The sequence below is a fragment of the Pholcus phalangioides genome, unplaced genomic scaffold, assembly GCF_987345545.1.
Source record: "Pholcus phalangioides strain wild (caught in Gottingen) unplaced genomic scaffold, Ppha-v1.0 ptg000015l_1, whole genome shotgun sequence".
NCBI classification, from domain to species: domain Eukaryota; kingdom Metazoa; phylum Arthropoda; class Arachnida; order Araneae; family Pholcidae; genus Pholcus; species Pholcus phalangioides.
Genome location: NW_028301608.1, coordinates 20840450 through 20861194, shown reverse-complemented (window position 1 = coordinate 20861194; position 20745 = coordinate 20840450). Strand labels below are relative to the sequence as shown.

The window sequence follows — 20745 nt, the reverse complement described above, 5'->3', positions numbered from 1 at the left end:
AACAAAGGTGGCGGATAATTAAAGCTGCAGCAGCTTTTCGAACGCGATCAAAAATTTCGTGGAGGCCTGTCATGAGTCCAGAGGCACGTACGTATCCGTAGCAAGTAGTGGGAGGGTGGAAAAGTGAAAAGAACTGAGAACGTCAAGGTGCCACAGAAAATGAAGACTCGTAAAATCGATCCATTCCTCTTTCCCCCCCCCCTTTTTCCATTTAGGAGAACAAAGAACTTCAGCTCTTATCTGGAACCGCGTGAAAAGACACTTCACACGGGTGACTGCCGAAATACTAGAAGATATGACCGATTTGAGATCGAAGATAACGAGTTCGTGGGGGGTCACAGACAAATCTTTAAAGACCTAAAAATTTCTTTCTTTTATCTTGGTAAAATATCAGAAGTGCGCCATTCCATTCACTTAGCAAAATGAAATTCTCCGAGAATTATTGTTTCTTACTGACAAGGTTGTAATTTTGGCTGGTGAAAACTAATTTCGATCAGGATGCCGGCTAAAAGTATTGAAATGGTATTAAAAGTGATGTAATATATTTAACTTTCTCTCGTTCATACTAAATTCTAAATTAAAATCAATATTTGCTTTTAATAAACAGGGGGTTGCATTACTTTAGACCAGGGGCTGGTTTTAGCCATGCATAAAACCTGTTTCAACCACCCTAGTTTATATCCATTTTGAGTAGTTTACCATAAGCGGTTCAAATGATCGAAACAACCAATTTTTTCATTAACATTTTTACTATCTGCTTATAGATATTTCAACTTCATACCATAATTTTCGTGTATGGTTATGGGGTGGAGGTCTGGTAAAAGCATAGTAAATCTGGTTTCTACTATTATAATGTCCAAAACATTGCCAACCCCTTATTTATATTATTTGATTTTTGAAATGTTTTTATTATGACTTGAATGCAACTTTATTTAAGTTAACAGTAATCCTTTATTTAAATACTATCAAGTAACTAAATTGCGTTCATATATTCTTACTTTATTTCTTCAGTTATTGATTAAATTTGATTATTAACCCTTTCCGACTCAGTCTGCCCAGTCTGGGCACACCTAAAAGTTCCCTTTTCAAACACTGAAAAACAAGTGATAAATAAAATGAAAATTAGTTTAGGTATTAGTTTGAAATTTTTTTATCAACACTAGATAACAGCACCACACAAGTCGATCCCTACTTTTGGCCTATGTTCATTTTTTGTGTGAAAACCCTTATTTTTCTAAAAGAAACTGATTCCAATTTCTTTTTTACCCCTTTTTTGGATATAAAAAAGGATTTTTGGGAGAAGAAAAAATTCTGCGCTATTTTGTTGGCTGTACACTAATCTATTTACCCTGTATAAGTTCAAACTGTGTGTGCGTGAGCGCGCGCTCATGTTAACATAAGTGAATTCAGTGTTCATTAGTGAATTTCAGCGGTCATAATCTGTATAACTTGGATACTTCTTGAGCCCATTGAGAATTTCAAAAGAATCGATTTTTTTTTTAAATTTTCTAACTCTCAGTATTAATCATCAGAAGCCCCCCCCCCCCTTCCAGCGCCATTTAGATGAAAATAAGTGATCTGAGAGACTGGCGTTGGGTGGTGCCATGTATCGAACCGAAACTTTGTGAACAAAAACTTTTCTTTGACCAGATGGCGTTAGACATGAATGATTTTGTTTCAGATGAACGCAGTCCGTGTTTGAAAAGCAGAAGAAAATTAGAAATTTTTGTTTCTCCACATGCCTCACTCAGCTATTGGATTGCGTTGTTTGTGTATAGCTGACCGATGACTGTCCCAAGAGGTCATGAATTGACGTCATGGCTCATACAAGGCAATACGAGCAGACAGTGCTCCAGGGGCACGTTTAGATATTTTTTTTTTTTTTGCACCATAAGTGCACTGCAAACAACCATGGCTATTTAGTATTCTATTAAATTGACCAGAGTAGCAACCAGGGGTGTGTGACAGATGCAGCCACACAAGACCCCGCGCTTGAAGGAGTCCCGCATACGTGGTAATGATTAAAAAGAAAAAGGTTTTTTTTTTACAAAAATAAAACAAGATGGCCATGTTTCAACTATAGAAATGATAATGATTTTTTCCAAATACAGCAAATGAACGAAAATTATTCGCAACTCGGAGCCCCACAGATCATTTTCTCTAACGGCTCCGCGTCTGGTGGTCCTTGAATTTGCCTAATCCTGAGTGTCTACTAACATTTTATTTAGGGCTTGAAATAAATTTCACTTAGACAATGATGAAGCTATTATAAACTATAATTAAAACAATAGGCGGATTAAGTGCAACATATTTTTCAGCAAGTTCTTGGACCCTTAATAACTTTTTTTGTTATTTTTTTTCCTTCGAAAAATTATGCCTTTTTTAGTGCCTATTTCAACCATGTTTAAAGCCTAAACTTCCGAGCTCTAATTATGATACTTGAGCATTAATTATGCATATGAGCCATTTCAAGGCTTGAAAAATTGACAAAGCTTATGTGAACAGTTCCCCATAACAAAAAAATAAAAAAAATAAAAATTGGTGTATTTTACTCTAAAATTTCCTACCAGCAACTGCCTAAACCGAAGTCTGAGATGTCACCACAGTATTCAAAATTTGTCTCAAATTTCCAGATCTTATAAGAGATAGAGAAATGGAGGAAAAATTGCACATGACATTTTCCAGCAATTTTTCAATTCCCAGACAGTTTAAGATTTCCCTTGATCCATATGAAAGCTGTTGAACGAATAAAAAAAATTCCTTCTATGTTCAGCTATTCATTCGCCTTTTTACAGCCATAGAGATATTCCTTCATATCGAAAATGGGTTCAGCCCATTTCATTCAAATATGGGAGAGAAGATCTTCTACTACTAAATTATACATGAACTTCATGAACATTCCTCTGTGGGAATTTATGATAAGCTATGCATATGTGTGGCTTCCAGTGTATTTATGATGTCCCAGTTACACGTGTTTCATGTTTGAGCAGTGCTGCAGTTTGCCTTTCATATTAGAAGTGAAAGTGGAAAATGCCTAAATTTTCAAGTATATGTATCTCACTCCATAGGGGATTTTTCAGTGGGCGATCACGGAGATGGTCTACTAAAATCCTTGTCAAATTCTGGTTGACACGAAATAAAAAAATTGTTATTGCCAGCAGTCTCTTTGCAAAGAGCAGGCAGACCTTCAACATAATACTTACATAACATGAAAATTCAAGCATTTTACCATCTACAATTTGAAATATAGAAGCCTGATGGTAGCACCAGCAAGAATATGAAACAAGCAGAGCTCTGGCAACATAAAGTTGTTAGGTGGAGACACACACTCACACCATGAATTCTGACATGTACCAATTCACTAGAAATTTTGCAGAAAAATGTGTACATGGTGTGCGTACAGTTAAGTACAGTGGTACACCTCATTTATACGATGATCAAAAAGCTAAGTCAAAACGTTGTATAAATAAATGTTTGTCAAATAATACTCTTTTTTTAACAACCCCCCCCCCTCCCCCCACAGACATACAAAATATTATTTTAAAATTCAACATCTTTGATTGCATTTCCCATCTGTCATAAAAAAATATTGCTTCAATCATACTTAAGGGTGGGAGGAAAATTAAATTGCATTCAAATCACTTGAATTACACAAAAATCACTTAAAATTGCAACATTCTTGACTCGGGAAAATCCCCATCTCATTTTTTTCGGCAGTAGATGATTTGCAACCCGCAGCTTGGTCTTCGATTTTGTTTCTCTGCTACATAATCATTTTCAAAGTTGACACTGGGATATTCAACTGTTTTGCAAGATAAACTTTGCCATTAATTCAAAATTCTTGTCAAATTCTTTAAAAAATTTAAAGTTTTTTTAAGTGAAAGCACTTTTTATTTTCTCAACATCAAAAAAGAACTCGGTGTCTATGTATACAGTATATGTCTGTTATCAGCAGACATGTCCCCTCCAAATGCTTAAAATGTGGACTTTCTTACCCTCGGGGGATAACACTACTTCACCAAACACCAACTCTGTCCATATCGCTATACTGCAATTTAATGAGATTGGGTTGGAAATGAAGGCACTATCTATTGGTGGTCGCCTCAAGTTCGTTAGGGAAATTATCTTATCCGTATCCTTCCTCGGGTTCAAACCCAGGACCATGGCAGCAACCTCTACGATGGTAGACGAGCATCTTACCAGCACACCACTCGGGCGATATGGGGATAACACTGGAAAACATTGGTATAAAACAATGCTGAAAGGACATACAATGCTAAAAGCAATTGAAGTATACTGAATATTTTCAAATTCCTCATATTTTGCCATCTCTTTTTATAATCCTTGGAAACAGTCCTTAAATCAGCTAATGTTGAAATAGCAAGCTATCTTAATGTTTGCTTTTAAGAGATGGCAAACAAACAAAAAAAATTTTTTCATACATTTACAAGGTTTCGTAATACCTTTATTGACATAAAAGGTGTGGCAATTAAAATACCGTGAGCTTAGTCAATGGTGATCCATTTACCTATTACCCATCTAATACTTTCGAATGCAACTTTGTGGCACCAAATTCAGTGACTTTTATCAAAACTAATAAATTGAAAGGAAAATTTTCTACTCCCACTTCTGTGATACACAGCATATATCAATTCATGTTGTTGGATTTCATTGAGAAAAGACGTGTGCTTTTTTTTTTTTATCACGAGCTTCTTCACAAGTAATTTGCTTGGCAAAAACAGTTGTTATTCATATTTATCTCCAACCCTTTTGTCTAATTGAAAGGAAAACAGCTGATTCCAGAGGTAAAAAAGTTTTTAAATGTTTCACCTCCAAGTAGTTAAGATTCTCAGAACTTGCATCACAAAAGTTCAATTTTTGAATTCTTTTAGTTTTTGTTACTGGCAAAAACTGTTTTTGTTGATGCAGTTTTTCCACTATGGCAAAAACTTGCCAACCATGCTTTCAAGCATACTCTTTACTAATAATGTTTATTAGTAGTAATAAGTTCATTGTTCATTTTAATATTAATGAAAAGTTGAGTCATGGTAAACCTGGGGTGACTTATATACAAGGTTGGTCCGATTTTGTAAAACCCGAAAAATCCCTTGGAAAAACCTACTAAAAACCAGGGCCGTCTTAAGAGCATCGTGGGCCAAGTGGTTTTTCTGAGGCCCTAGCTGCTAACTTCTCGAAACATTCAACTACTTCTTGTTTCTCTGAGGCCCCCGAGCCGTGCACGGGTAGGCCCATGCGTTAGGACGGCACTGCCAAAAACTAACCTTAAAACTGCACTCACTCACAAATAGTATGCTTTCTAATAGTGTTATTGCATTATCATACTCTATCTAAAGAGAAATACATCAATAAATCTATGTATTCAATGCTTTTTAGATTATAGGGGTTAGAGGAAAAACCCTTGAAAAACTCATGTTATAAACCCATTTATCATAATAACATAAGATGCAAAACAATTTTGCCCCTCCCCACGATTTTCTGTAATCAGCCGCCACTGATATGATAATTACACAAATAATTGTCATATATTACTAGATCTATTTCATCTATGCTGCAGCATATACAACTTGCTTTTCTTGTGCTCCAGTATCATAAACCCGAAAAAACCCCAAAAAAAAGTGGGTTGGGTTTTTTCCTGAAAAAAAAAAGTTTTTGCCAACCCAATTCACGTTATATTTCCAAGTAAAAATAAGGTGAAGTTACTTATTGTAACTTCAAGAATATTCTTGAGAATCTTTCAAAAGATTATTACAGAGAATTTTACATCTATAAAAATAACGAGAATATTCTCATCAAGAATTAGAATCCCCAAAGCAGAATGTTTTGCACTGTTCTACAATAAGCCCTTGGCTGATGGGAAATTTGCTCTGCAAAAATTACCATTTTATAGTGTTTCTTCACTACACTTTTCTTAAATGCTTCCAGATTGTTCTGCAGTAGCACTGACTATCGGCATGTTCTGCTTTGAGGATAAGAATATTCCATCGAGAATAAAAAGAATATTCTCAAGTGATTTAAATAATAATCTCCTTCCAGAAACTATTCTCCATTATTATCCTCCATAAGAATATTCTCAAGTTTCAAATATTCTCAAATTTCAATACACATTATTATAAATACTCGAGAACCTTCTGAATTTATCTATAATAGCAGTCCTTCTAGAAAGGAGGATATAGGAGAATATTCTTGAATATTCTAGATGAGAATATTCTCCTAAAGATTATTCTCAAGAATTTCACATCTCTAATCATGGCAATAAAAATCTTTTAATTACCAGTTTAATATTTATTAAAATAACAAATTTCAATGCGAAATTCAATACTTATCATTTGAAATTAACAATGATTTTATTTTCAATTAGAAACAACTATTTTATTAATGTTTTAGAATTTTAAGAAAATTTATATACTCTGTATTCGGACAAATCACTTTTTGTCTCATCCAATTTATAATGCAATAGCAAACCAAGCAGTTTTTAAAAACGCTCATATTAATATGCTATCTTTATATCAATGATGCTGGCATTAAAATGTGTTTCACCCCCATGAGACCTTAATGTTCCTCATTAAAATCTGCTTGATCATTTTCCCTAATTGAAATTCTGGAAGAAAGAAATGTAATACAAAATTTTAACAGGGTCTATCAATTTGGATCCGTTTTCCAGACCCTTCACAAAATTCCAGATCTGTAAAACGAACCCTTCAAAAAATATAAATGAATGAAACCTTGAATTTGGTATTTCATTTCAATTGTGATAAATTAGCCAGATTATATATATTTTTTGCTTTGCTACAAAATTAACGAAAATTTTCCCATAAACAGGACACTTTAAAAAAGTGTAGACAGACTCCTGCTTAACCTTCTAAAGTTTGATTATTTGTTCAAGTTTTCTTTTCGACTGTTGTGTGTCTTATATATTCCTATAACACAGCGGTTCTCAACCAGTGCTCTGTGTGAACTCCCCAGGGGCTCCGCAGCAGCTCGAAAAAATACAAAAAAAAAAACAGTGAATTCGAAAAAAATCATAAGTATTTTTGAATAACAAATCGTAACTTTCGTAACTTTTATGAATGAATAAAAAATAGGCCTACAGGGCTCCTCCATAGAAATTGTATACCAGAAAGTGCTCCGCAAGCCAAAAAAGGTTGAGAACCACCGCTATAATTTTGTATAGTTCTTTTAGACATAAAGCTGAAGCAACCCCAAAGACAATGCAGTTTACGCTCAGTCAGTTAGTTCTTTTATTTACCACCAGGGATTGACAAATCGAAAAAAAAATTTACGCGCCAGAAAAAATTTCTTAAGAGCTAAAGATTTTATTTTAAAAAAAAATGCTGTCCTGAATAATGTATTTTCAAGTTCTCCAGGATTTTATACCCTTTAGCTCTGTTAAAAGGCACATTTTCATATGAAATCAGAAAATTTTATGTCATTTTTAGACTCCAATTTAGCAATTACATACAGAAAATGTTAGGCGTCAATACTGAATTTTATAGTCGTGGATTTCTCTATTCCTGGAAGCCACACATAGAAAATTTTAGGTGCCAATACCAATTTTTTGTTCGCCATGACCACCTGGCCCTGCCCTTTACGAAATACAAATTGAAGAAAACATAAATTTGACATTTTATTTCATTTATGAGAAATCAGCAAGATTGTTGCTTTTCACAAAATTAATGACAATTTTTTCTCAAAAATAAAATCATGAAAAAGGTTTGGACAAACCTCTGTATTTCTAAAATATGTACAGTAATATTCAAAATATTGTATATTTTAAGCATTTCAACTAGTGCTTGCAATTGTATACTGTATTGCAGGGCTTAACAAATCCTAGGTATCAAATTACCATAATGACTAGAAAACTGCCACAAGAACCTAAAATTTTGTACATGTGATAATTAAGGTGGAGCCTGAGGACAACACAAACTTTGTGAAAGTAACGTTGTCTCCAACAAAGAGAGTCATTAAGTCAGGCTTCTCAAACTGTCTATGCAGTGTCCTGGTGCGCCTCCAACCTTTATCAGGGGCGCCACAGAGCTGAGACTCTGACAAAGGTTTTTCGAAGAAATTCTTAGCTAAACAGTTCTGGGGAGGTAGCGAAACTTGCGAATATGCACTGAATGAGGAAAGGGGGGCACTGTGTGTGTGGGGGGGGGGGGAGAAATTTGAGAACCCTGCATTAAGCCCAGAAAAGTAAGGAAAAGAGCACAACTCTGGTTCAATGGCCATGGGCAATTTACTACCGAGTGAGTTGTGACAAAGTTGAGTGTGTGTCCCTAACAGTGAGTGTGTATATATAGTGATAGTGTGTATATAGTCAGATTTTTCAGTAATGCCATCAAAATTTCAGAAGTGAAGTGTAATGATGAAATATTTGTACTATTGTAGACCTGTTGCTCTCTCTGGCGAGACTTTTTAACAGAAAAGTCGATTTGCATTTCCACCTTGAAGTTGAGAACTACCAAAAAACCAACTTCAGCCAGCCACCACTGTAGTGACGGTGGGTTTGAACCAGAGAACAATGCTGGATAGCACTGAATAGTAATTTATGATGTTTGTGTAAATGCTCAATTTCCAAATGTTTCCATTTGATTTCACCATGAAATATAATGGTGTCCGCATTAACCAAAATTTTGGTCCAGCCTACATTAGCTGGGATAATCAGGATTCCATCAAATGTTTAGAACACTCGCAGAAACAACAACGCCACTGGGCAATTTTTAGATATGCATGTTGCCAACAGGTACGACTTGATGATGAAACCGTAAAACCCATCTTTCTTGGACACTGGTGGGTAAAAAAAAAAAGGTTGTCCATATAACAGAGATAACCATGAATAAAAAGGTTATTGAAGAAATTTAAAAAATTATTCGGGTGTAAAAGAGGGGGTGACTGTATTTTGTCTGTATGCAACTTGCTTGGCTCGAAAGTGATTACAGCAAACAATTGTTCCTATTGTGCGATTTGTATCTGACTACCGAAATCCCATCAAAAAGTTTTCATGTAAAAAAATGAAGAAAAGTCTTGAGATTCTTCACCCGTAAAATGTTGTGATATCTGATGTAGAGCTGTGACTTGTGTGTTTTACCAGAGACGGATTTATGGTATTACTGCCCTTGCCCATTCTAGTCTAACCTGGACTATAGTTTGCCAGAGGTGTATTTACAGCCCTCGCCCCTGTAAATACACCTCTTTCGCTATAAGTCACTTTTTGTCATTCATGTGCTTGTACACTTTCTTGGTCACTCTTCTGGTCATTCACTCTTTTGATCACTCACATGCTTGTACATGCTGTAGGTCACTATTTTGGTGCTCAATCACCTGTTCCCTTGCTCTGTGGGCCACTCTTTTCATCACTTATATGCATGGCCTGCTTCACATCCTAGAGCGGGATATGGGGGAGTAGATCTTTGGCAGGCCCCATTATAGTGTGTTGCTCTCTGCGACAAGACTTTAATGGGGAGATCGGCTTGCATTCGCACCTCAAAGTTGGGAACCACAGAAAACAAATTTCAGCCGACCACCACTGCGGCGATGGTGGGGTTTGAACCCGGGACTTTGTAATGTGAGTCCATCACTATGACCACCACAGGGCTTGAGCCGTCAGCCCCACCCTTGTGGGGGTCATGCTTATATGCTTGCAAACTCTAACAGCCGTATTCACCAACAGTTTAACTGTAATCACAGGTTACAGAAATTGACACAGATTGGTTAAAATCCCAAATTTAACCAATCCTTTTTCAATCTGTAATCCTTTAACCAGGACTGTCTTAAGAGCATCATGGCCCACAAGCGAAGTGATTTTTCTGAGGCCCTAACTCTTAAATTTTCAAAAATTTCAACTGGCTCTAATTTCTATGAAGCCCCTCTTCCCTTGAGGTGCCCGGATAAAATTATAGATAAACTGTCAGTGAATACGGCCATTATCTTTTTGGTCACTCACTGACGTATTCCCTCGTTCTTTAAGCAGAGGCTGATTTATAGTTTTACTGCCCCTCCACTCAAAAATATATAAATTTTCATGGCCATTCATTCCTGTCCCTTTGAACTTGTTGTCCTGGGCCACAGCCCACTAAGCCCTCCTGTAAATATGCCTCCGAGTTAAACCGCAATTTGTTTCTTCAAAAACACAACACATCACGATATTCATGACCTTTATGACAAAGATTCTACCATTGCTCAATTTTTTATTTCCGCATCTATTCATTTCTGAGACTAACCCTTATCAACCAAAATGCTCAACAATGGGGAAACAAAATGGTAGCATAAAACTGCATCAAGTAAAATGGTTGTTTTACGAACGGAAAGTTTGAATAATCGCATACATGAGATTCATTAGCGCTCCTCGGTCAAATAAATTCAATTTTTAAAAATCAATAAAACAAACTTAAGGTAGGCCCGCTACGAAATTAAAAGTCCGTACATACACATCGCACGTGGAAATTAAAATGACTCGAAAGGGACAATAGAAAAGTCTTCAACAATGAACAACAATGGAAAATAGCATTGTTAGACGAAAAAAATAATCGAAACATAGTCATTTAAACAAAGAAGCGTTCAAAATAATTAACAGTAATTTCACAACTCACCTCTTCACGTGCCGTGCTGGCCGATATTGCACACAACAAGCATAAATATACGAAGTAACCGAGTACGAGCCTCATATTGCACTAAAATTATTAGCTATTCAGCGATTTGTGTGTAATTTTTTGAATCGACGATTCAATTCAAATTCACTTCGATTATCACGAAATGAAGAGCAGAGGGGGAACAAAAGATGTCCAGTCCAAGAGCCCTAAACGACGTCCATCAACACTGTAATCTTCTGACCACCTTGTGGAGAGAGAATTCGAGGAAAAGAGAAGAGAGGGAGGGTGGGCAGTACGAGCAGAAGACAGCCCCAGGGAAGAAGGTGTGTTGTTGTCTGCTTTTTTCTTTTTTTTTTTTCTTTTCCCCACTCGACAACAATGATGACCAAAAAAGGACAAAGATTACGTCGATTGTTGACGGATTATGACGATCCGGATTTAAGAATATTATCGGATTCAAACGAGAGAATTTTCAGCGGAAAAAAAAAAACACGAAGCTGGATCCGCAGAGAGTAGGATCCACCCTTTTAAGCGGAGAGTCCTGTGAAGATCTGACGCATTGGGAAAGACTGGAATCGATAAAGAAGCTGTGCGAGGAAAAACTATCTTTCGTGGAAAACACGGGAGTAATCGCAGGGCTTCTTCTATGAAAGTTGTTGCACCAATCGCAGCACATCTTTTATTTACAATACGAAATATTTTGGATATCAAGTCACACTTGATTCGTTCGTGTTTCGTCATTTTTTTTTTTCATCAATTTGTCAGAAAAATATTTTGTAAAAATTTCGAATGAATGGTAACTTTTTTTTACTAATTTTAAAATTAACATAATTTTATATAACATAATTTTTCAATTAACTCACGATGAAATCAAAGTTTCATTCAATGTTCACTTACACTGGTATAGCCCAAGCTGACCATATTTTTTCGAGAAGAAACGGGAAATTAGGAATCCTCGAGTTGTCGCCAACAACATCCAAAAATTATGTCAAAGGTGTGGAAAGTTGGTAAATTCACCAAAAAAAGACTGCCAATCATGGGTAATGAGCACTTCTGTAAATTCCAACACTGGATTACTGAATTCTACGAAAAAAAACTTCCAAAGAAAGACGAATTTGTGAGATGAATATTCCTGTGTTTATAGTCATAATTAACATAACATAATTTATAATTATTTTTCTTTCTTGTTCCTTCTTTTGTTATTCTTTGGTTCGAACCCACGTTTCTCTTACGAGTTGAATGGTGTCACTATCCAGGATGCAACAAGGGTCACCGATTTGGGAACTCTCATTGAAGAGTGGCTTCGGTTTTCTGAACATTGTTCAGCGATGGTCAAAAAATCTGATAGAATTTTTCGGTTTCATTTTCAAAAAGGTCTCTTCACGTTCTCCTAAAGTCATTCTTCCGCTTTTCCGAGGCTTAGTTCGTCCTGGACTGGAGTATGCTGTGAGGTTTTGGAAACCTTTATTAATTCGCCGTCAATCAACTGCTTTAACAAGGGAACGCCAGTATCGTTTGGTAAGGGATAATGCAAGGTTATGGTGTCGCAGAGAATTTTTCTCTAATAGGGTTGTTAATAAATGGAATAGCTTACCTCCGGAGGTAGTAAATTTTTACACAACTGACACTTTTAAAAAGAAATACGATAAACACGTTGGGGGTAAATCGAGAAGCTATCCATACTTAGAATAAGACAACCATAAGTATTCTTTATGGGCATTGTATAATATTTTATCATGTGTATATATTGTTTGTAATTTGTGTTAATTGCATTTTTAATTGGGTGGCTATATTTTTGAAATATATGACATCCATATTTTTATGGGCATCTTTTTCTCAGCCACCTCTTTGGGCATTTTGCCTGTTGTGGCGTTGTATTTTGTATTTGTATTTATTTGTATTTGTATATAAGTGATGAAAATAGTTTTAATTCCTGATTTCAATAAAGAATAAAAATTCAACTTGGCTTCGTGCAGCATACGTGAAATATCCTTAGAGGAAGTATAGAAGTAGAGGAAGCAGGTCCATTCACCATCGACTGCATGGTTTCACTTTTTTATATTATACTTGATATATGGTTTTATCTTATAGTTGATTATTATTACCCGTGCGAGAGACAGTGCGGACAGTTGTGGCGTGTTGACAGTGTTGCATCAGTAAAATAACCCCGAAAACTCGTTGCTGTGTTTTCAGACAGGTGAAATGCGTCAAAAATTGTCGCCTGGCAGTCCAGTCGTTAGGGAGCTAGACTCTGATTGTTCGAATCCCGGTTCTCCGATGAACATTAACAAATTTCTTGGACAGATCTTACGGATTTCTTGGGAGTGCGGGAGGATCACGTTTGTATAAAACAAAAAAAAAAATCGCGGGTTTCTGTGCAAATCATTCAGTCCAATACGCTCTTAGCTTGAAATTATGCATAAAAACATTCAAAAAAAAATTTTTTTTTTTGCTTCTGCATAGACTACTCAGCCTAGAGCCACCATTTTGTGGTTCGATCTACCGTAGAAGTAAAAGAAATGCTAACAGATTGTAACTCGAAAATGTATCTGAAAGAACAGGTACCCAATGATTATGGTTCGCCAAAACTAATGTAATATCGGCCATGCCAGAATTCTGTGGTTGCGTTTGAAGCCACTTCGTGAAATCCTAACAAGCAGTCGATGAGAGAAATATCTTTAAATGTTTTTTAAATATTTTGAAAAAAAGGTCTAAAAATCGAAGGTCTCTTCTCTTGTCTTTTTGGGAAATGCGAAAAATTCCAAAAACTTTTCAAAGATGTCCCACAAATAAGCAAAAATGATCCAAGAAATACTATCAATGATTTGCAAGTTGAAAGTCTCTCCTCCCCTTTTCTGTTCCTATGTCCTTCCTTAAAAATATTCAAATCATAATTCTGACTTAGATTAGTTACTTCTGAAATATAAAATTTTATTTTATGTTGTTTCCTTTATAGATCGATATCGAGTAATATGTACTTTTAGGGACAGGCACCAAAACTATTCTAGTGCTTAGGATCTTCAAACATTTTACTCCGGCCCTGAATCTGAGAACGCTCTGAATTGGTTCAGAAATAAAAACTTCTTACATAAAGATCAAGATGAGCCCGAACAAGCAGGGCTGTAACTCGGAAGGGGAGAAGCAGGTGGGTCTGGTGCCCCAGACGCCAGACAAGAAGAGGTACAAATTCCAACCTTTAACCCCTCTTTCAGCATTACAAAGGAGCACCAAAATGCGTACTTGCCCCCGTTTTTTTTTTTTTGTTTTTTTTTCAAACCGAGCACAACTCAAGTCTATTGCCATATGCAATTTACTACCTAGTGAGTTGTGCCGGAAGTGTAAGTGCGTGTACCTAACAGTCTGAGTGCGTATCTAGTGTTGTGTATGATTTTTCAGTGCTGCCATCTATATCTCAGAAGTGAAGTGAGTGATGTGTAGTGACTGAATATTTGTACTGTTTGTAGGACTGTTGCTCTCTGTGGCGAGACTTTTTAGCTGACCAATCTCAGCTTCACAGGATAAGTGTAAGAAACGATGGCTCATCAATAAGATGAGCTATAATGTACATTAAGTTATCTGGCGAAATTGAAAACGATAAAGTAATCATAGACCAAAGAGCAAGACAATTTCTTTAAAAGTGGAACGTTTGGTTATGAATATTTTTCTTAATGAACAATACATAGTGCAGTCAAACCTCGTTAATGAGTCACTCTTGGGAGACCAAAAATATGACTTTGTAAGCGGAGTGACTCGTTAAACGGAGTAAGTCATGGCCGCGCTGATTCTTGTCTCTCTATTGATGCATTCATGCAGAAAAACCAAATTTTAGTTATTCAAACGAGTTTAATCATGAAAATGTATTACTTGAGTTTTTCTCAATCAATAAATGTTTGTTTGTCACATAATTACATACTTGAATAAAGCAAAACATTACTTTTTTCAATTTTGTAAAAATTTGCAAATTCCTCATTTTTATCGAGACCAAAGTATTGTCATCTTGTAATCTTGTATGCCAGTTTGGAACGTCATTAAATGAAAATAAAATATTCTTTATGAGTTCGAAAGGAAAAAAAAATACTTATTTTTCATTGAAGATATACTGACGAGATTTGTTTGTATTGAATTGATAGTTGAAGAAAGGATCCTTTTCTCCAAAGAAGATAGAAAATGAGTGTCTTTGTCTACAGTGCCATCTTAACGCATGGGTTCAACCGTCTACGGCCCTGGGCCCTTACAGAAACGAGAACGGATTGCAATTTTCGAGAATTTGCCAGGTAGTGCCTCAGAAAACTCACTTGGCCTGAGGGCCCATGATGCTCTTAAGACGGTCTTGTCTGTCTGTCATGCTTTCCGGTCCTGATACAAATTTTCTTAATAGGTCGATTTTTCATATCCCTCCACTATAATGCTGCTTTGTCTTTAAAGGTGAACGAGCTTGATCTTTGAAGTTTTGAGAACAGTCTGAACCTAGGATAAACGCACTGAGTTACAGATGCTCGACAATCGTCCAGCCAAGATTTTTGTTTAAAACATCTAAGTGTCGACAAAATATTGAGTGGCTTAAACAAAAAGGTTTTTCTTTCTAAAAAAAAGCAAGAAAAATGCAAAAAATCAATTTCTGCCATGGACAGTTTTTCAGCAAAAGTGACCAAGAATCGCAACCTCTCAAATAAGAATTTTCCCACTGAACCATTCCCCAAAAGTCGCCCAATGTTGAAGGAATCTGTCAACAAGCCTGTAGTGAAGTGAGAAGGAAGAAATGGAGGCTTCAGTGGCTTCTGCTTGAATTGCTAGGTAGATTTTCGACGTGGTAAGAGTGAATGTTGAATTTACTGTGTATCTTGTATGAAGAGGTTTCGGTTTGAATGGCAATTTTCGACATGGTGCTTTCGCAAAAGTGACTCATTAAGCGGAGTGGGGTGATGCATTTATCAGGAGTTTAATAACATTAGAACCCCCCCCCCCCCCATAGAGGACTATTGGGATTTCCAGAAAGTGACCTGGTAAACGGAGTGACGCGTTACCCGGGTGACGCAGTAACGAAGTTTGACTGTATACTGCTTTTTACTAAACGAAATCCCAGGGCCTCGGAAGTTAAAGCCCTGTCAGTGTGAAACTCCCACAGGAGTCGTCTTCAAGGGTGGCATCCGGGCGGCAGTTGAGCTCCAGCCGCCCTTGGTGTTATTACTGAACACCTGTCACCTTTTCGAATAAAATCATTCCCTTACGGTTGTTTTTGAATACCGGTGCGATGGTTATGTATTATCACCAATTGTCCCGATAAAGAAAATATCATTAAATTTCACTACATTTACCACTTTTACCTTCGATTATGCATAATTTCCCAAATAAAAATGGAAAGTTTGATAAAGATGGAAAATTTATATAACTTTTCTTTTTATTAAACCAGTTATTGGTTTTTATCCGCACGTGACACGTTCACAACACGTATTTCGCAATAAAAATTGAATTAAAATAAGTGTGAAGATAAAACCGTTATCAGTCTTGTAATGTTGGCTTTCTTCACACGTATCAACATGTGCGAACAAAACCAACATTTTAATGTGCAATCACCATACTTATGTTCAGTTATTCAACTAATTGATTGCTGGTTTATGATATTTGCCAATACGAGCTTCGGATTAAACATAATCACGGTTCAATATAATAAATTCTCGATTTATGAACAAAAATGAATAAATTAGAGTTTGGTGAAAAAAAATTAGAGTGTGCCTAATTTTACTGTCCGCTAACAAGGAATGAAGCGCATTAAAGACCTGTTCACCGGTCTGTTAACCGGAATAGTCCATAATCAAGGGGGCGGGAATCAATCAATCACTATCAGCGCGCCAGATAGACCTGTGGAGAAGGTTAAAGAAAGACTATTTTTTGGATGTCGGTTGATGACCTGACCTGAATTAAGCGTTTTTGGCCCGTTCTACTGCATTGTTCTTAACGGCTGCTCTCTTATTTACGGGTCAGTGGTATGGCCCGGATGTCAGTTGATATGTGCATGTTTGCAGGGCCCCCACGTCCTAGAGCAGGGGCCCCTAGGCTGAGATCTTTTGCCCAGACCCAACTTTTACGGGGGCCCCTTTATGATGAATTTATAGGGTGAAAAAACAAAAAGTGATGAGAATCATCCTGGGCCGCAGGGCTGGAGCTCTACCCTTGTGGGGGAGGGGGCATGAATGTCGAGTTGGAGTTGTGTATGACAAGAGAGAGTTTGTCAACAATTTGATTTTGGTCATGGTCTCAAAAGTTTTTGCCCGAGAACTCCAGTTAAGAGTAAATATTTTTTGCAAATTCGGCCGCACACACACACACACACTCCTACAAAAGAGGCCGTTAACGGTGTCCGCTAACGGGGAGTGTCCGTTGGGGGGGGGGGGTTTCACTTTAATTTAAATTTTTAATGTAACAATGAAGAGATAAATGTCTCAGCATGCCACATACAGATGGCAGCACTAGTATTTCTAGAATACGCTGTTTTTTTTTGCCCCGTTTTTTTCTCTCTCCCCCTCCCCAACTTCCTTTTTTATCGGTAGGAATGGCAAAATCTCATAAAAAACTTACATGATTGAATCCTGCGGAATCTATATCCCCCCCCACATCCTTCAGAAGGACTCGTAGGCCAGGATGTGTAGTGGTGCCCCCCCCCTTGTCAGATGGTTCACGGGCCCCAATATTGTGAATTTGTATAGCGTGGAAAAAAAAGATTAAAATCGTCAGGGGCTCCTGAGCTGGAGCCCTGGCAACTCACCCTTGTGGGGTAGGGCGTGCCCGAATCATTAATTTATATGCCAGCCTCGGACATGTGGTTGGAAAAAAAAATACGTGACCGGTGTCAAACTTTTTACTACCCCGCGTACGTATCCGGCAATACATTATAGATTTTTTTCCGCCCTGCAAAGCATATTTTTTTCTCTCGTGGCCCAACGTCTTATCCAGCCACATTGAGGAAAGCTCCTTTCTACACACACTTATTGGATTTATTTTTTTCTTCAATATAGCGTACGTTATATACGTTATTAATCGCACGTGTGATTACATTGTTTATAAAAGAAATGAAAATTAACCAAAATGTTACAAATATGATGTGTCTATAGTACAGGGAGCATGTTCCTTCTCATCCCGGCTCGAGCTAGGCCAGGTACGTAGCTTACCTTCTCGGGACAACGGGGCAGACATTTTATTGAGGAGCCCCTTAAAAAATAACAAATTATGCAAAATAAGCACATTTTTTGTGAGGCCCCCATTCAGTTCGGGGCCCCGGTTGCCCCAGCCTAGTTACGGCCCCGAGCTAGGCCCATATGAGGCTTTTTGGATCACGTGATATCTCCCTCTTTCTTTGAGGGACATACAAACCGTATCCAAGGTAATTTACCAACATGGCGCCTTCTTTGGCTGCTCATAAAATATAAAAATGAAAAAACAAATCTAAAAATTGAATATTGAAATGAAATAATTTTTTCTTCATTGTGATGGTTGCTTAATACTTCGATTTTTTTAGGTGTTCAACATAGGCGGAAATAGGCTTGAAAGCCTGGGGGGGGGGGGTGGCATGGCCATTATTGCTGGGGGCACGATGATGATGATGTCAATTTATATATATACACATACATTAGATCAGTTGACTCCAACTTTGACCTTAGGCACCCCTTTCATTTCTCACTTCCATGGTGTTCAAGTTATCTGCCCGTCCAATTGGAGCTGCGAAATTATTTCAATGTCATTTATGTGAGCGTTATCAGGTTTAAAAATCTCAAACTATATTGATTGCTGCAGTTAGATATTAAAAGCCTATACGGAGACATTAACCTTCATATTTTCATGCTTGAGAAGATATAAATAAAAAGTTTAAATCAATTTTGCATGAATATCCAACTCAAAAGTAGGAGTCTCTAATTATTTCATATTGAATTTTCTCTGGATTTTGTACCTCTAAGGGAAGTTAATATTTTGAAAATCAGGAATCCGATTCACTTTTATTCCCAATTATTGGTGTGGTGGAAAACCCTATTGAATTTCCGCATTTCTAAAGTAAAATCGGCAGTTTTTTTATTGATTTCTATGGGGAATATCCTGTGCCTATCCCTCAAAGTGATGCTGATGATGATTATGACGTCTCTGCAAAAAGCCTCGTTGGGGCCGTCACGGCCAGGGGCTACTCGAGACAAAATTTCTACCCGTGCGCGGGGATCATTTTTGGTGACTGGAGAAACTGGAGAAACCGCTAGACACCCAGGCTCTATCACAAGAAGCAACGTAATCTCTTCGGGCCCCCCTCCCCTGATTGGGGAGTCCAGGGCATCTCCGGCAAAACCAAAATTTATTGATACGTCAAAGATTACATAGTGCAAAAGTTAAAGTGCAACGCGGGCACGGATAATAAATAATCATAAAAAGTTGTATAAAATCGTATCGCAACAGGCGCAATCAGAAATTTGATTGATCAAGGATTGAATGACAGAAGGGCAAAGCGCCCCATTGCGCTCGGGCAGTTCAATACACTCAGTCTAATTCGTTTTTGATCATTGTTGAAGATCTTTAAAATTTCTCCGGGATTTTCGGTGACTCTTACCCTTGCCCCGCTCCCAATTTATCCCCATTCAAAAAAATTCCGTCTAAGTGCAGAAAAAAAAATATATATATATTTTTTAAATTCACCCTTTTATATCTCACTTTTTGTTTTTTTTTGGCCAATTTTTTTTTCTCGCCCTTTCACCCCGGATTTGGCACCCCTCCCAGAGCGGACAGAAATCCTTTTCCCTATTTTTTTTTCTGCCCTTTGATCTCGGACTTCGCGCGCCATCGCACGGGTAGTACGGCCCAAGGGCTGCTCCTGATCATGACCTCCTGGGTAGAGTGATGCTCTGGGGGGGGGGGCGGGGCGGTACTTAGATGATAGAAACAACCCACATGTTTACATACTTTCGAAACCATCATGTAGGCCATGCCCTAGAAGGTGTTGGCTCAGTGCTACGCGTTCACCTTTAGTGACGTCATTTTTCCTACTTTTCACAACAGGCGGCGCTACTATTCTGACCAATAAAACCAGCCACTCTCTTTTAACGGGTAAATTAACCAGGTTTTTTCTCAGTATGTTATTAGAATTTACTGGTCTGATTCTTGTGAAAATTCTTTGGAGCATATTCATCCTTGATGGAATATAAAACTATTCAAGGTTTTTTTTTCCCCAGACAAAAATATCGTCTGAGGTATTTCTTTCCTGAATACCCAAAAACATCTGGTAATGTTTTTCCTTCTTCCCATGCCTTCGTATTTGAAAGGCGCTAAATTTCGGTGATCTTGGACCCGTACCTCCCCGTGTTACATGATTAAAGTCAAGCCACGACTTTAAAAAAATTCGTAGTTGTTTTCTAATAGATGATCCGATTTTCTTGTCGTCTTGATACGCCATTAAAGCGGTTCTGATCTGACTCGAGGAGGGTGCTTTGCACTAAAACTTTTTTCGTTTTCTATTTTTTCCATAGACAAAAACTCACACAAACACCGACTCACTCTATCACCCAGAGACAGATCACAGATTTCTCTCTTCACCCAGCTCGCACGGAACCACATTCAACTGAGGGAATTAACCGAGGAATACGCTTCGGCATACTCCCTAAGAAAATGCAGTTTGTGCTCAGTCAGTTTGCCCAACTGAAACAGAACCGCTAAAAGAAGCAAAAACAGAAAAATTCTGCGATTTCCGACGGCGATTGGTCAATTTAAAAACCCACAAAAATACGCATATTAATGAAGAGATATATATATTTCGAAGTGGAAAAAAAGAATTCTCTCCCAAGAAAAAAATGGGGGAAAAAATCCGGAAACCTGAAAAGAAGGACAAACGGGCGAATTTTCTAAAAACGTAGGAGGACAATTGAAATGACATCGAAAAGGAGGACACATCGAGGACGTCTGATAACCTTAAGCACAATTCTGAAAAAATAAATATGTTAGCACCCCCCCCCTCACATACACACACACAAACACACAAAACACGTTCCAGCAGTTAGAAATTTCGCAGAGGAATGTGTGTACGAGGGACATGTACGGTCAAGTATAACTGTATCAATACGGAAAACTATTGCCATTAACTGTGTTATTTTGTGAATTCGATCAATAATAA

At 37.4% G+C, this 20745-nt stretch overlaps 1 protein-coding gene across 1 annotated transcript in view; it reads right to left on the bottom strand.

Moving 5' to 3' along the window:
• The window catches only part of Appl (amyloid-beta-like protein), a 152651-nt gene extending 141433 nt beyond the window's left edge, over window positions 1-11218 (bottom strand). Inside the window, exon 1 of the mRNA XM_089243141.1 lies at window positions 10608-11218. Within this exon, the coding sequence (XP_089099267.1) occupies window positions 10608-10682 (75 nt within the window). The 5' untranslated portion in view covers window positions 10683-11218. The remainder of the gene's footprint in view (window positions 1-10607) is intronic.
• Between the last annotated feature and the right edge of the window lie 9527 nt (window positions 11219-20745).